Here is a 17,743-nt window from a genome sequence, read left to right as displayed (position 1 = left end):
GTCCTGGCCAGGTGTAACACAATCACAAGAGACACCGCATGTCCCCTGACCAGCAAACGTTTGTCCTTTGTCTCCCAGATCCGGTTGTCAAAGGAAAACATTCGTTTCAGCATAATACCTGTTAAACTGACAGTCTCTGCACATCCTCTTTACTGTGACATTTCAGACTTATCACAAGCTGTCACTTCTAGTCACAACCTGTCAGAGTCGGTCACAAGCAGGTGGAGCCAGTCACGTTCTGTAATCTCACTTTGTTGATGCAAAGATTTCAACACGTTCAAATGTTGGCTCGAGGTTCTCTGCCCTGGAATTCTGTGTGCAAAAACAGCTAGATGTATTATCCACCAGCATATGTAAGAAGTAACTTAGTTTTTTTTTTTTTTTTTCTCGTTCACATAAATTTCATGTTTTCACACCCTCTTGAAGCTTTGCTTTTTATTTAAAGAGCCAAAATTCATCAAGCAGAAAATGGAACCACCCAATATGGCTAGAAAATCAAGCACTGTGTGTCACCTACTTTAGTTATTATCCAGAGAGTTTGTGGGGTATATCATTGGATTTTTCTCCACTCGAGGTTGAGAAGTTCTGATGCTGCTGTGACTATGAACTCTAGCTCCTCTCCACAGAGTCTGAGGTAGTTGTCCGAGATAGGAGTTAGAAATATGTATATTTAATACTGACAGAGGAAATAGAAACTGCAACATATATATATACAATTGAAATCAGATATTTCTTAAAAAGAAGACACATAACCATCTCATGTCTCTGTATGACAAGAAATTAATCTGTTTTAAGCCAGCTAAGATGAACACAATTATTTCTATTTCCTAAGTGCCAGAGTATTGAGTTAATTTATGAGGAGGACATTTTCTTTAACTTACTTCAAATTCAAATGTTTATATACAATAATCACATTAAATGATATCACAATACACACGATTTGTAAGTATTTAGACAATTTTTGAAAGGCCAGATGATAATGCCATGGTTTTGTAAACTTTTGATAGATTCATTCTTATTAGGATGTTATCCAGAGCTGGTAAGTGAGTCCCATTATTCACATTGACATGAATCCTGTATCAACTTGGCCTGAAAGGGCACTCTTAGAGGAAAAAGTTACTACTCCAGAAGCGACCCAAAAAGAAGAATCACAATTTGCAAATATTCATAGTTAACATCCACCTTAATTTGTGGAGAGATGGCCTGTTGTCTGAAGAGACTAGAATGAATATCACTGACCACAGTGTCAATTGATGACATTAATCTGTCAGTAAAATATGGAGGTGGTAGCATCATGTGTGATGCGGCTGGAGGGAATGCTTTACTTCACAAAATAAATGCATGAGGAAAGTGGAATGCAGTGGAAAGTTGAAGTTACATCTGAAGACAAGGGCCAGGAAGTTTGGGGACAATTGTGTCTTTCAAATAGGCAAAGATTTGAATTACTCCACTAACTAACTAAAAGAGTGGATTGGGAACCACAAACTCAAAGTTTTTGAGGAGCCATAACAATGCTCTGATCTCATTCTTATTTCTTTATTTTTTTTTATAAGCCACAGACCAACTCTGACAATATTTTCATAGACTAGCCTTAGGAACTTTATTAGCAACATCCCTCAAAGCACTGTTCCAACAACAGAAGATAAGTATCATCCTCTGTGCCCCATAAAGATCTCTTTACTGCTATTGGTGCGTTTTGTGCTGAAGAAAGTGATTACTCTGTTTTGCCTTCCCTCTTTGTCTATTCATAAGTCAGTCAACACTGTATGTTGTTAAAACTGGGTTTTGGCAGAGCCTAGTAATGGCCCAGAGGAGTAATTACTAAAGAGTGTACATAGACATCTGTGACTCAGTTGACTTGAAAATAGTATTACTAATGTCTGTCCCACTGGTAGTGTGAAAACAGCTTTACTTGAAGCTTTACTCGGCCTATTTCAGCAACTCCAGCTCATATCTTAATAGGGTCCTGGGGCAACAGACCAGATGTACAAACTGAGAAGAAGCAGCAAGGAAGTTATGTCAAAGAAGGATTGTAATAGACAACATTTTGCTTCCAGCTATTTTTTTATTTATTTTTTGGTTACTTTTTATTTATAACCTTATCTTTCATCTCATATATACTCATACAAATATGAGACATTTACCCAGAAGAGAAAGATGATCGATCGCTCTAAATGTATACAGATATTTTTTTTTTCCATGTTTCTAAATAATTTCTTCCCCCAGCCATAAGCATGAACCAGACAGCACACCCTAAGTTCTCAGTGGAGATAAAACAATCCAGATAGAAACCGAACTGAAATATAAGAATAGACATGAGAAGCTCTGAAATTATTGCATTTTATAGGCTTTATTCACTTATTTTATAGCAACTGAACAAAACATAGTTGCTTTATTGTGCTATAAAATAGCACTATGTGCCTGAAAAATACATAGTACTGTCCCTTTGTCACTCTCTTTTTATATATCCAAGTATCTCCAATTAATCTTAATAAAACTTGCTCTTAAAGCAATGTTTGACTTTGGTTTTTCACCTGTTGTGTGGACGAGAGATCAGGTGATTGGAAATAAGAGTTGTTTTCAAAAAAATATTAAACAAAGGTGTTGTTATTAGGGAATCTGTTTACAGGGCACTGGAAGAAATAATATTTATGTTGTAAAATTGTCTCTACGCAATATATGAACCGTAACAAAAACATGAACAAAACTGCGGAGAAAGGGGAGAGGGGGGTCTGACTCAATTAAATATTAAAATTTCAAGTTAAATTAATAAATTACATTTGAAATTAATAATTTAAATGATCAAACAAACATTTATAATGACATGGTTTGAACTGCACTCTTTGGTGGTGGAAAATCAAACCATTTCTTATAGAAAACCAGCTAAGAACTGTCTCTAGCCCCCAAACTAAAGAATGTGTGAGCAGACAGTATAAGAGAATGGATTTTAACCAGAAAGGGGAAGTTAAACTGTAAAAATAGAGGTCCAGGATTCAATGCAGAACATTTTTGTTGAATGGGGCATTCAATTTGAGAATAGAAACATGTGATCATCCAAGATTTTTAGAGTGATAGCAGTATGATATGTGCAATGAAAATATAAACCATTGCTCTTAAATTGAACATTTATCCTGTTATGCTGTAGAAAAATCCCCCCAAATTCATCCTAGCAACCTCTGTTTACTATCAGTTTTTACATTTCTATGTGCTCAGTCATGTATTTAAATTCTCCACTGCAGTAGTACAACATAACACTGACCTGCAGAACATGATCATAATACAAATATATGTATTACCAAAAAAGGAAACATTTGGACATAAGCATGCAATTTGGAAAGATCCCAAAGAACCATTATCTGTGTGTTATACTCCTCACTGGGGGTGGTCTGTGCCTGTTTCTCTTGGGTTTGTTTCCAACAGCAGCTTATCTCCAAATGCTCAGGTTCAGTTAATTGGCATTATTAAGCTGGTGGCGAGCTCAACTCAGATGTGAATGAAGAGAGTATGGTCAGGCATGTACATGTCTGTCTGCCTAGTTAGATGTGTGGGCGTTGACGCACAAACATCTCCGTCTGTGAATATGTTACCAGCTGAGACTGCTTTGGTGTGTGCGTGGAATTTAAAGCAAGCGGCTGTCAATTTCATTCAAGAGGGCACGTGGCATGCCTTAGGCCCTGGTAGCCCAATTACAGCCAGTAACGCTCAATGAAGGAGCAGAAGCCCAGATCTATCTTCCTTTCTTCAGATAGGAGACAAGACAGTGGTAAATGTAATGTCGGTCGATGACTGTGCAGAGTCACTCGTGGGACGGAAGCAGAATCTTATGAATGTTTTTGGCTTCAGGTGACTGAATACACAGGGTGGATGAAGAAAGAAAGGAGATTAAACTCTTAAGAGTCGAGACAAGTCTTGTGGTATTCAGGATAAAACGGCTCGCTGTAGTTTAACCCAAGCGGAAACGAAATCAACCTTATCAAAGCATTAAAGTATCTCTAACGTGTTAATTCTTTCTTTCTATTTTGTAGGGTGGGAAGATCCCAGTAAGGTGGACAGCTCCAGAGGCCATTGCTTACAGAAAGTTCACCTCAGCCAGTGATGTGTGGAGTTACGGTATCGTCATGTGGGAGGTGATGTCATATGGAGAGAGGCCTTACTGGGACATGTCCAACCAGGATGTAAGTGATTTTAAATACGGTATTTTGTGAAATCATATCATGATTCTTTCTTGAAAACACAGTGGTGAACTGTGGCTCTAATAATAGAGCTTTATTCATGCAAAAAAAAACAATACCATCACATCCCCGCAACCATCTCTTCTCTCAAGGAAACCAGCACAACAAATAGAAAGGCTTCCAGCATATATGTGTCATTCACTTAGATAAAAAGAAAAGACCTAAAGCAGACTCAAAGTCAATGGCAAGGTTTCTGGTTTGATGGATGTCAAGACTTAGAAGATGATAATTGTTTTGTAGATTTATTTAGATTAAGCTTTGTAGCAGCAGATGAGAAGCAAAGAGCTGGCGCAACCGGGACTGAAGATGGAGAATAGAAGATTGGAAAAACCACGAAATTTTTCAAATAACTGTCAGCAAATTTAGAGGCCAGGACTAAATGTTTCACTTAATCAAAGGATCTGACGTTGAGCGGGTGTAGAGCCTGGGTACTTATGGTGATTGAAAACAGCTGTCTCTTGGCCCCGCCCATAAAATGTTCTGTAGGCGAGGAGGAGGCTGTGAAGTCAGTTAGTTGAAATCTCTTCCAGCAGCAGGACCATTTTTCCATCTGGTTTCAGTGTCCCCTGTGTCTGTTTCCGGTGCCATCTGTGTCTTCTACCAAAACTGTCAATAGGTCAGCTGAAAAATGTTAAAAGAATGAAGGAAACAGACTGAGAATAAATGAAAATATTTGTGGTTAATCAAAGATATTATCAGAATTTACACTTTCTGTAATTTTAAAGGCAAACGTATATAGATAATGAAGCAAAATATCCAAGATACTAAAGAAATGTGTGGCATAGACATCAAATTCAATGTAATGTGGGCTTATATTATTTTGTCATCGCCTGTATGCTTTTCATTTTTGCCTTTTTTGCTTCTCAAAAAGCTCAAAGTTTCCTTTAATTGATGAAAGAAAAAGGGCACACGGCACCTGCTTTTTCATGTTAGAGTTGCTCCAAACAAGCTACTGGGCAGGCATTAGCCAAAAGTATCTTTTGTGATGTACACAAGTAAAGGAGGAAAAACAAGGCCTGCACTACAAGCAAACCATTGTAGACAGTTCAGAGGCTGCCTTCTGTGGGGGAGAATAAGTCTTTGTAGCACCACTGTTTCATTTTATACAAAGCTGTTCATTCCTTCCAAACAAAGCTCCAATGCTGGGCTGCAGGGATGTTTTTTTGGCAGGGAAATGCATGTGCACTCTCTGTTTCTGTAAACAGAAAAGCTACAACTTTTTGACAGTATGGAAGAAATAGCACACATTTACAGTATGTGCCCTTTAAGAGTCGGTAGCTTCTCAGGAAGTTCAACTTTTGGAAAATTGTTGAAAGGGTCACTACCCTTTCAACAAATATTGAACTTAAATACGTCTCAGAGTAATCACTCCGTCCTACGAAAATTATGTGGCCTGTATGCGTGTATGCAAAGACTAACCCAAACACAATTAAGGATATCTTGTGCGAAAAAGGAAGCTGTAATAAATCACCTTTTTCATCCACGCTATCGGTGAAGATGCCCTTGACTCTGACTTTGAAAGCAGACTTATTATGGGCAAAGCCTCACACTATCCCTTTCCTTCCTGGCCAGCTTTTGAGAGCAATGAATGATTGCTGAGAGCTCTGCTTTGTTCCCTGTGTCCGCTTGGATAAGGTCCATACTCACAGGCACCAACACAAACACGCACAACCACTGGAAGTGGTCCCATACTATGAGGTCTTTCTCCCTAAGCTTCCCTTAGTGAGAAGACGAGCCAACCACCAGGCCTCTGTGGACCTCACTCCACCGGGACAGTCCAACCAAGCAGATGTTGCCTCAGTGGGCCAGCAGCAAGCACTGCCTGGTGGGACTGATGCCACTCAGCATGTCCGCCTCCTCTGAGCACGCACATATTCAGGCACTTGCAAACGCACTCCTCGCATCCTCTTACACACCCACACAAAAGTAAAAGCTGCTGGTTCCGTTTCTTTTTTTCTTTTAAATCCATCTTCCTCAATATAGCCTTCAAGTTCCTTTTTTATATGCTCCCATCTTGTGTTTTCCCTGTCTCCTTTATGTGTGACGTTTAAGTAGATTTTGTTGAGCTACACTCAGCTTCGAAACTGAGTCTTCAAGCTACAGAAACATTTTTACAGAATAGTATATCTTACCCTGGAATTTACACTTGAAGTGTAATTTGCAGCCAAGCATTTTAGGTAAAAAAAAGAGCACATAATGTATGTATACTGTTAAAAATCTGTAAAAGGTTTTTTGTGAAGTTTTGTTCTTGAATGCCAATCTAAAGACACTTTATTAAGTTTTAGTTTTTTTTTTTACATACATTCACACACCAGACATGTTATTAATGACACCTGGTTGGTACCTGGTTGAACCTCCCTTTACCTTCAGAATGGCTTTAATTTCTCATGGTATAGATTTAGCACGGTGTTCAAAACATTCCTGCATGTATTTCTGCATATTTTGATTCAAATTGATAAAAAAGCATCACCCATTTCCTTAGCTGCAAATATATGATTTGAATCTACCATTTCACCTCAATGTACAGGTCTCTTTTGCATTGAGATCAATTAACTGTGGTCACACAGAGATTGATATTATATTCACTCAGACATAGACATTGTCAGTGATGATTCTAAAGTAGTTTCATTCAAACAATGTTAAATAGTCAGAAAGATAGTCACACCCTCCACCACCCTGAAGCACTGATACAAGGTAGAGTAGATTCATGTTTTCATATTGTTTACTCTCATTCCTGACCCTAACAATTCAGTGACTAAAATCAAGACTTCAGAACAGGCAATATTCTTTCCTATTTGTTTTTGTCTATTTTTCACAAGCCTGTGTATCTTGTTCTTAGCCAACACGTGAAACCCAGTATTGTCCTTTGCTACTGAAGCCCTTTTCATTTAATGCCCAACACTCTGTATTTGCAGAGACGGTATTCCACAGGCCTTGGTTGTAACAAGTGTGTGTTTCCACTACTCTTTCTATCATCATGATTCAGTCTGCCTATTTATTTTTTTACCCCTGATACTTCCAAAACAGTTGTCTACACATGAAAGGTTCTCTAAATCAATCTTCTTTACCATTCCGATGCTGAATTTGAACTTCAGTAAGCTGTTTTCACCAAATGCCCTGAATGGCTGCCCTGTGATCGTCAGACTCTTTGTGTAAACAAGTAATGGAACAGTTATGCCTAGTAAAGTAGCTTATGAGTGGTATATATACTAAACCTGCATTAAACCTGCATTGTATACTGTATTAACTACACTTTAGTTGTAAATACATGCAGTAATTTAGTTCACCTAAACACTTGGCTAACTTTGATTTGTCTAAGTCTCTTGCAAGTAAAAGGCCATCATACCTGTGAAGTCTTTAAGAGGCATGTGTCAAGTGTCTGTTTTCTAAAGCGTTAATTATTTCAAATCTTCCATTCCCTCACTGGCTCCTACAGTGACACAGCTAGTGTTTTACTTCCACTCTGCTTCCCCACTTTGTCCTCCAGGGCTGGCATGATTGGCTAGTGTCAGGAGGAAGGGCACATTAGCCTGAATGCAAACTGTCACTTGAGCGACGAACAGCAGTTGGCCTATATTATAGCAACAGAGGGATGCTGGCAGGGCCAATTTGAGGCATAGAAGAGAGTGCTGTAATCACTCAACAGATACATTTGCAGAAAAAATGTTTTTTTTTTTTGTTTTTATTTAAGTTTGTGTTATTGTTCACCTGACAGATGGTAAAAATAAAAATAAAAAATCATCATCCATGCAGACAAGACATGCAAGTTATCAGAAGACAGTTTCATGTAATCTAAGTATTCGGATGTGTGGCTTTAAAGGTTTTAATCTGTATCAGACAGCTTTCTTATAAAGCCAGAATTCCCCACAAGAGAGACTAAATAAGGCACTGACTACTAACAGCTCCCCAGACCTTTGTTTCAAAAATTTCAGAATTATCCAGTTTTAACAGTAGGTTTGCAGCTCCAACTGAAAGTGTCACATTACTCAAAATGTAATAATTATCTCTTAGGTAATCAATGCTATTGAGCAGGATTATCGTTTGCCACCACCCATGGACTGCCCCAGCGCCTTGCACCAACTGATGCTGGACTGCTGGCAGAAAGATCGCAACGTACGACCTCGCTTTGCAGATATTGTCAGCACCCTCGACAAAATGATCCGCAACCCCACCAGCCTAAAAGCTGTAGCCAACATCCCTGCTGTGTGAGTAAAGCAATTCACTAGACACACACACGCACACACACAAATACACTCTTAACTTGATATTAAAAATGCTTTTTATCTTTTTATGCACACCAAGTTCCCACACACAATCTGCACAAGCTAGCTTACTATTTGTGTTTATTTTTATCACCTCATAAAATAGTAATGGTCTTATTACTGTTGATTGCATCAAACTTGAACTTTTCCCTTGCTGCTTTTCTTTCCACCTATTGAATCCTGATACTTTCAGGGAGTTTCACTTGAGTCATAGCCATTCAATAATAAGGCAAACACATTATGAAAATGTGTAGAAACAACTTATAAACAAAAAGGAGACATTTGGAATGCATGTTGCTTTCAGGAAAAAAGTTGTATTAGTTTATTATTGAAGAATAGATTTTTTTTCCTGATTTCAGTATTTTGCATTTGGTACAATATATACAGTATACAAATAAATTTCATAGGGCACTAAATATCAGATATTTGTAAAATTATTTTAGTACTGCTTGTTAGTTTGAAAATATGATATTTAATAAATGGATGAAATTTCTAATTGGCTACAATACCTTGGTAAAAAGTCCCAACCTCATCATTTGGATAAGACTTTGACAGCAGAGGAAAATAATGTTTATTCTCAATCATGCCACCATATGCATTGATGCAGCAGAGAATGGAAGAGTGGATATTTATTTTTAAATGGGTATACTGTAAGTTAATTAATTAACTCAGTGAAAGCTAAGGACAAGTTAAGAACTATCCTAAGACATCTGACATCTGTCCAATACCAAAACATAATTATTATTATGTTTTGGTATTGGAACAAGAACTAAAATTTGCATCTTAGCAAGCTTAGCAGCAACACTAATGCTGAAGTTCAGCATTATAAGCAACCCGAGCTTGTTAACTCATATTAACTGTGATTATCAGTGAAAATGTTTATGTGGCATCTTCAGCTAGTTAAGTTACATTTCTAATTCCAATGTCAAACTTGCCAGCAAACTGAGGCTTATTACCATGAAACAGTTCAGTGCCAATAAATGGTGCATCTTAGCCGTAGATGTCAGGAAAAAGGCGTACATGCCACTTTGCTGGGATAAATTTAAAAGTGTTTCTACTATTTCATTAAGATTACATGCTTTAATCATGAATTTATTCTTATTTTTCATTTTCTATATGGGGACAGACCAGACGAGGAAAAAGACTGGAAAAAAAAGGATTTGAATTACTTTCATTTTTTGTCCAAAAATGATCTTTCTTTTGATAATTTTTCTGAGTACTTAGTTCATTTAAAGTTGCTAGAAATTCTCTAAGATTCTATTAGTTGTTGAAAACTTTGACTTACGTTTTCATCAATATTTAATTGATCAGATTATATCAGGTTGTTTGATCCATGTACAACAGTGACTGGATCTAGTTTTTCCTAGTTTAATCACACCTTCTGTGAATCTCTGGTTTGACTGAGCTACTGAGGGTCAGTCAGAAACTTAAAGCTATCTGTTTTGGCATTGTGATTTGGCTGGCTGCCATGTTGCCCTAGGTGAACTCCCAGCTATGTGTCAGACTGAGGTTTTGCATTAGGGCATGCTCTTACTCTTAGGTCTTTAAGGTGTTGAGACGACTTCCCACAGCCATAAGGAGCCTTTTCGTATAAATAGTACTGGCCAGATGATGGGTGGCATGTTACCTAGCATTTTTATTTTTTATTTTTGTTCTCTTTCAAACATTTTTAGGTAGATAGATCCACTGTAAACACGCTACTGGCTGTTTTGCTTGTGTCTTTTTATATACACCTACACAAATAAGAACCCCACAGTTACTCTTGTTTTCTTAAAACACCGCTCACTTAATATTGCATCAAAGTCCATTTCTCCCTCTCATCTCACCTGCTCCTTCTCGTCTCCTCCAGGCCTTCTCAGCCATTGTTGGACAGATCCATACCCGACTTCAACACCTTCAGTTCGGTAGAGGACTGGCTTGCTGCCATCAAGATGAGCCAGTACAGAGACAACTTCCTCAACTCAGGCTTTACCTCCCTGCAGCTTGTGGCTCAGATGACCTCGGAGTGAGTTCACTGGCTTGTGTAAAATTAAGTATTTAAAAGCCGTATGACTGTCGACAGAAAATGTGTTTACTACCTCTTGGATTGTTCATCGGTGTGGTTACTTAGATACCATATTTGCACTTCATATTAATTATCAGTGTTGTCATAAAGTAAAATTATGCCTGCATATTTATTAAAAATTGATGCTCAAGGCCTTGATAGTATTTATGAAGCCTCTTTGCAATTCCAAGCAACATGGTTAACAGACTCTTCTCCCAGTTTGAATTAATTTTGTAAATTTGTTTTCTGTTAATAATATCCACTTGTTCCCTATTTTCAAATTATACTTCCACATATGGTGAATGATGATAAATGTTTTTTTTTTTTTTGCCTCCGTAATCACACTGCTAAGACCAGAGATCCTCAAATCCAAGACTATTAGATGCGTCCCTACTTTAATGTGTAGTTACATTCTCCAGAGTGCTGCTGATGACCTGATTATTTAACTCAGGTGTTGCGAAGAAGAGTCGCATCTAAAGCCTGCAGGACATCAGCCCCTAGGGCCCTGGATTTGAGGTCCCTGACTCTCCAGTCTGTCATCTTACCACCAGAAACTCTAGTGTATTTCATTAGGATTATATGTGACGGACATAAAATTCCATAAATTAATACATAGTAAGACATAAGTGTGGCATGCAAGAAAAATAATAACATGTTTTTGCAAATAAAAATCTGGAATGCGGTATTAATCTTCAAAGTAGCTGAGTCTCTGCCAGATTGGTTGAAGAACATCTCTGAACTACAACGTTTTCATATTTCTACAGTTTTCCAGTTGGATTTCGGTCATGGCTTAGGGCCATTCATAAATATGCTTTAATTTGATCCACTTCATTGTAGCTCTGGTTTGTGGTGGTTGAGCTGCAAGTAACTTCAAATATTTGCCACCAGTTTTCTTTCAAGTTTGCTTGGCTTCACTGTCCATACAGCAATTTGCTGCCACCACAAATGAAATGAGGTATCCAGGGTGATGCCCGCTTTAAATGTACAATAGGCTACATTTAAAGCTCAATTACGAGCCAATCTTAGCTCCAATCTGTCTCATACATTCCTGACACATTTTGTGACAAACACCCAACAGGACTTTTTTTCCAGCAGTCAGTCCAGCATCCTCAGTAATGTCCATTGTTTTTATTTATTTTTTCTTGTTTCTTACCATTTCACAATAAGGACCTGATTTGTGGACTGCATGTTTTCTACTGGTAATGGTGACTGATTCTTTCAATTAGTGAATAGTTAATTAATTCTGAACCTTCGAAAGACAACTTGTGGTACTGGATTTTACTCATAAGTATCGCAGTAAATGGGGTCTGATACACATACGTGCCACATAGAAGATATTTTCAAAACTATATAGCTTTCCTTCCACTTTACCATCACTACACTGTCTATCAAATATAATCCGAATAATTGAATTGAAGCATGTGGGTGTAATATGACAATGTGAACGTGGGGTATCAAACCATTCATGAGGCATTTTAATCACATTTTACTCATGTTATCTGTTCTACGTTCAGAGGGACTGAAATTCTTTCATATGTCTTTAAAAAAAGCTATTGGTTTTCAGGGGGTTTTTTTCTCTTTGCTTGTTTCTCTCCAGGGACTTACTTAGAATAGGAGTGACCTTGGCAGGCCATCAGAAGAAAATCCTCAGTAATGTCCAGTCTATGAGGGTGCAGATGAGCCAGTCACCCACAACGATGGCATGACTACAGGGGGCGCTGTGCCATGGAACGGGCAGCATTCGGAGGTCCAACAACAGCAGCCCCCGAATGACCCCCGATCCATCGGAACGCGCCAGAGTCGAGACTATCGTCCTAATCTAAACCCCTACCATGGCAACAGGAGACCAGGGTTTGCACAACCACATGGGAAAGGGTTGTCACATCTCACGCTATCCCCCACATGCGTTCAGGGTCCATACCTGGCACTTTTTTCTCCATTTATCACAAAGGAAGACAAAGACAAAACCTTGTTGTTTCCAACTATATTGGTGTCATTGTAAACCAAAATGACTACTACAATCAGACATCAGCACAGGGAACAACTTACGAATTCAGCCGTTGTGGTAAACAATTGATATTGTGCTTCTATATTATCTGGACTAAAAAACGTTTAAAATGTAGACACAAGTGTGAGACATTTAGAAACCTGTGACCTGTGATCTTTACCCATACCGTTGTCAGTATGCGAGATGAAGGCGGCTTTACCTGGCGGGAAATAGGATACAGACAAAGACGCAACTAAAAGGAGAACTAACTAGTCGGAGAGGTATACAGGGATGTACAGAGGAGCACCAATTTCAACTTTTGCATTGTTTTTGTTTTTTTTTTTTTTTTTATTAAAAAATTTTAATATTGTATTATAACTGAACAAATTCAGAGCTTTGTTATATTTTTGTCTTTTACCATCTGTTTTATGTGTTGCCACTATAGCAAGAAGCCACCCACTTGTCTCTTAACTTAAACACTACCTGTGGAAGTCCAGTTGGAAGGTCTTGCCTAAAGGACTTTTTAACTATCTCCACCAAGAGAATATAAATATGTTTATCTCTTGCTAAATATGATTATATCTTTCATAATAAACCTTCATATTGAAGGTGTTACATATGAATATGTATGTACAGAACTCTCTGCTTGCATTTTTGGCAAAGACATGTTGACTAGATTGTGATAGACACATGCAATGTGCAGTTTCCTGTAAATCCCTGGTTTCCTTATCACAGCTGAACAACGGACTATTGGTTCAACATCTTCATGTTTCAGGAGCACCCTGATGACTTTTCCAACTGAATCTTAACTGAGGAACTTGTAAATTGATTATTGGTAAAGAACTGTTATTGTAGAGCTGTATGAAAATTGTTGTAGGAGTTAAAATATTGGGGGAAAAAAATAATAATATTTTACCGGAGATCATGTTAAATGTGGGTGTACACATGCCGTCTCTTGCTGGTGAGCACTTACATGTACAGATATGTTTTATGTTCCATTTGCGTTTTTATATATTGCTTGTGTTGGGATTGGTCAACAGGATGAAATGCTAAATTAAGTGTTGTGGCTTGGCTGACCCAAACTCATGGTAAACAGCTGCTAAGAAAACAAGGCATAAATATGCATTTGCATTAAATTATTCTGTCCAGATAGTTTTACTTTGAGGTAAATTCTAAACATGTGCTGTAAATATCTTAGCAGGGCGAGACTTTCTATGAATTTGAAATGCATGAGAGAGCAGCTAATCAAGGCATTGGAAATCAGGGTAAATCACCATCACTTCCTTTCACAGTGAAAATGAACATCTGGGCTGGGGTTTGCCAACAGGAACCCGGTGCCATTTCAATGAACACACAGTCTTAAATAGCCCTCAAGAGCTCGGTGCTCGCTATAAAACATGACCTCATACACGCTGATGTATTTAAGTTGCGGAGCCTATCTATTCACCCTCACTGTAGGAGTTCACCATATGGACGGGAGAGATGAAAGCAAATGCTGTGGTGTTAAAGAGAGTTTCACACAATCATAAAGATTTGGCTACATCACTCTCTGAGGATGGACTGAAAACTGCCTGTGAAATTCCTCCTCGTCTATAATATCGTTTAGGGGAAACAGTAATGTCTTTTTTTAGTCTAGCACCCAACAAAAAATAAAAACCTTAATTAACCTTAATATTGCAGGACAGAAATTTTCCCCTAACTTGCCACCATTACCATTCATATTATTGCCAAAATAATTACCTATTAGTCATTATTGAGCAAATAATGTTGCTTATTGCAAAGCAACGTTATTTAAGAGTGTCTCAATTGGCATAGCAAAGTGAATAGGTAAGCTATCTTCATCAATTCATATCAAACTACTAATGAATTATTTTTAAATACAGCCTTCAGAATGGGAACGTATTCTGCCTCATGAAGAGCTCGTTATAGTATGATCACTATTAACACCTATAATTTGCTGAATATTCATAATATAATAAAATCTATATTTTTGTTTTATGATGTCTTGAGGCATATATTAAACAGAGCCTGTTAAGATTAATAGTTTAAATTTTAAGTACACAACATACTGTGTACAGTCAGTACACGTTGTGTTGTGTATTTTCAGTCATCAGTTTATTCTTTCATGGCTGTGGTCATTTACAAATACATAAGTATTTGAAGGGGGGAGAGTATTATGTAAAGTCAATTATTTTTAGCTTCATATCATGTTGTAATATTATTCTCTTATCTAAAAATACCCAGAGTTTTGCTTTGATTCTTTCATGCATGTTTGAAGGATCCTTAAACCTCCTTTGGCAGACATTTGTAATGCCTCAGCGCCCATGAAAAGCTCCCCTATCTAGCTGTAGTCCTCAGCTGAGCCTATATATCTCAAATCACACCCTCCACTGCCACTTCCTCACACAGCTCCTCCAGACTAGCGGCAGCAGCAATTGGCAAACACCTGTTGGAACAAATTATCATATAAATTACCTCTCGGTTCAATGCTTCTAACAAAGTTTGTAAATTATATAATGGAGTAGCGTTGTTAGGGTCATGTGCTGAAGGCAGAGTGTTGGAAAGCAGGAGCTTCTTAAAGAGACAGAAGTCAATTTCAAGGAATCTCGTTATGAAGTCAATTAAGTGATGTTTGATATATATATATATATATATATATATATATATATATATATATATATATATATATATATATATATATATATATATATATATATATTTAGAGCATTTTTGTAAAAACTGAAGGTGACATAGTTTCTTGATTGTTCTATAAAATGACCCAAGCTGCCTGGAAACTATATAATACTCCCGCATTAATAATGACTAATGTGTCATTTGCAGCAAATATGTATGGCAATAGAGGTTATCAATAATTTGTGTACACTAATAATAAGTGTTACCAGCTTTTGCCTTGTCCCTGGCACTGGGTTATTTGGGGTGTGTAATAACAAAACACAATTTATTTTATTTAGCAAATTAACTACAATCAATCCTTCCACAATTATAGTCAATATTCTCTTATTTCTGCCCTGCACTCACTTCCAGGCGGCTCTAGTTTTCTGGCGGGGCTCCAGCTCGTTTATCCTTGGTTTAACCAAGCTGTCCAGGGCACTGTCTGGGCTGGGCTTGGCCAGTTCTGGCCAAAGAAATAGTTGGCTCCCTTCTGTAGTGGGTCCAGACAGGTTGCAAACACCTGCTAGGACCCCTGTCTGACAGGCATATGATCAGCAACGGCGGTAGGGAAACTGATGGGGCCATTTAAATGCTCATAAACACACAGAAACAGGAAGCCCTTTTAAAATATGCTCCTTGGGTAAAACATGACAAAGTGTGTGCAAAGGTGGTAGAAAGAGGATGAGAGGTTGCTTGGAGGAAAGACGGTTTGCAGGGAAGAGGATGAACAGATGAAAGTCAGAATCATCCTCTAGCTTGAAGTGTGGTTTATGCTGCAATATCCCTTTCATTATATAAATGCTAATTTCTTTTGTTGGGTTTGGGAATGGAAAATATTGTAATTAAGCAACTGGTTTGCCCTTTGGACAAAATCAATTGCATTTTGTTTAACTCCCTAAGTCATTGATTTACTAACTAAATATAATAATATGTTCCTTAATGCAAGCTTAGATACCTTTCACTAAAACCCATTTTATCAATTTGAATGTATTAGTTTTCTATTCAGCTCAGTCATGTGTGTTTGCTTTTCAGCCCGTGAGCTTGTGAATGAGATGGTGAATGTATTCATTATCTAACTGTGCAATTCTTTTAGCCTCATTTGCTCTGTTTGTTTTATGAAATATCTTACTCTATAGTGACACTCCAGGGTGATGAATAGAGGGATGGCTTGGAGTCCCTCTATGAAAGAAGGTTTCTACAGAAGCCATTTATCACATACTGATACAAAACACAAGAGGAGAGCTTGTTAAGCATTTCATGGTGCCGTTAACTGTTTGAAGAGTGGCCAACGACCCGTTTAGTTACTGGAATCATGCCTTGCGTTTATAGATCTGCTATATTCACGTGAAAATGCCCTGACATGACTCCCAGCAAAGAATATTCTCATTAAACCGCATCATTTTGTTTGTTCCACCTTCTGTTTCAGTCTGGCTTCTAAAAGATTTACACACATATAAAACACATTACTTTACATCCATAAAGATACACACAAACACTGTGAATATATATATATAAAAGGACAAGTTTCTGTGGTCAGCCAGGGAGGAGGAAGATGAGATGAAATGGACCTTTTCCCAAATAAAGTCTCTCTCTCTGGTACAGATTTAATGAGAGAAGGGATTATGAGTGCACATGTCATTATTTGTTCATTTGTGTGAGGGACAGTGGGTGTGTGTTTTGTGCATATCAAACACAGTTATGTGTACAGATGTTGTTATGTGCACAGGTACAATATTGATGAGTGAATGGTTTTCCTATTATTTTTTCTTTTCATCCGTTTCTGTATAGCGCCACATGTAAATTGTGAAAAGTATGTGTCAAAAGTTTGTAAGATGTAACTTTCTGAGAACAATTGTACTAAAATGCACTTAATAAACGCCTTGGAAAACAAGTCAGTCACTTTGTCACCCTCTGATTTAATGGACAACAATTCTGTAAGTCAACAAAACAGCCGGGAGTGATTATTATCCAGTGCCACTTGTGCCAACGCTGCGCTGAAGTCTGACATCAAATACTTTCATAATAGCTATCGACATAAACAGCTTTTAGTTACCGCCATTTTGAGTGGCAGCACATGTTAAAAGCCATCAGAGACTAATAAACAATCCATCATTTGGAATATAAGCAACATCCCAGGACCCTAAGATAAATTATGGTGTCTTTGAGAAAACAAGCTCGTCTAAATAGTCATCTGTGTCCTAAACGTGCAGCTTTTGAAGGGCCTCACTTTCTGGAAGCCATGTTGTACACTAATTATGTTATTAATTAGGTATGTTAAAGAATATGGAAATGAGTCCAGGCCTCAGCATTCTGTCAAAATAGTTTGACTATTCGAATGATCAGAGTACTGTGCCAAACACGTCGGAAGAAAAAAATCTAAAAAAGGCAATTTTCAACAACCTCAACTTTGTGATGGTAAGTAATTATGTTGTTTGTTAACAATGTGTTATGTGATGTGAAATGGTAGAGGGTTTTTTCTTACATAAGTAATTTGTTACTTCAATATACATAAAATTTGCTTTTAAGCTAAATTGCTCTTTAAGAT

General features: G+C 37.6%; 1 protein-coding gene across 2 annotated transcripts in view; it reads left to right on the top strand.

Moving 5' to 3' along the window:
- Positions 1-14,977, top strand: part of ephb1 (EPH receptor B1) — a 170,901-nt gene extending 155,924 nt beyond the window's left edge. For both annotated transcript variants that reach the window (XM_081597723.1, XM_081597722.1), the window contains exons 13-16: positions 4,026-4,175; positions 8,244-8,437; positions 10,344-10,499; positions 12,136-14,977. In XM_081597723.1, the coding sequence (XP_081453849.1) occupies positions 4,026-4,175; positions 8,244-8,437; positions 10,344-10,499; positions 12,136-12,244 (609 nt within the window). In that variant the 3' untranslated portion in view covers positions 12,245-14,977. The remainder of the gene's footprint in view (positions 1-4,025; positions 4,176-8,243; positions 8,438-10,343; positions 10,500-12,135) is intronic.
- The last annotated feature ends 2,766 nt before the right edge of the window (positions 14,978-17,743 follow it).

This window comes from Poecilia reticulata, chromosome 17, assembly GCF_904066995.2.
Source record: "Poecilia reticulata chromosome 17, P_reticulata-male-v2, whole genome shotgun sequence".
NCBI classification, from domain to species: Eukaryota; Metazoa; Chordata; class Actinopteri; order Cyprinodontiformes; family Poeciliidae; genus Poecilia; species Poecilia reticulata.
Note: the sequence above shows the minus strand (reverse complement) of the source record. Positions and strands in the feature narration are given on the sequence as shown.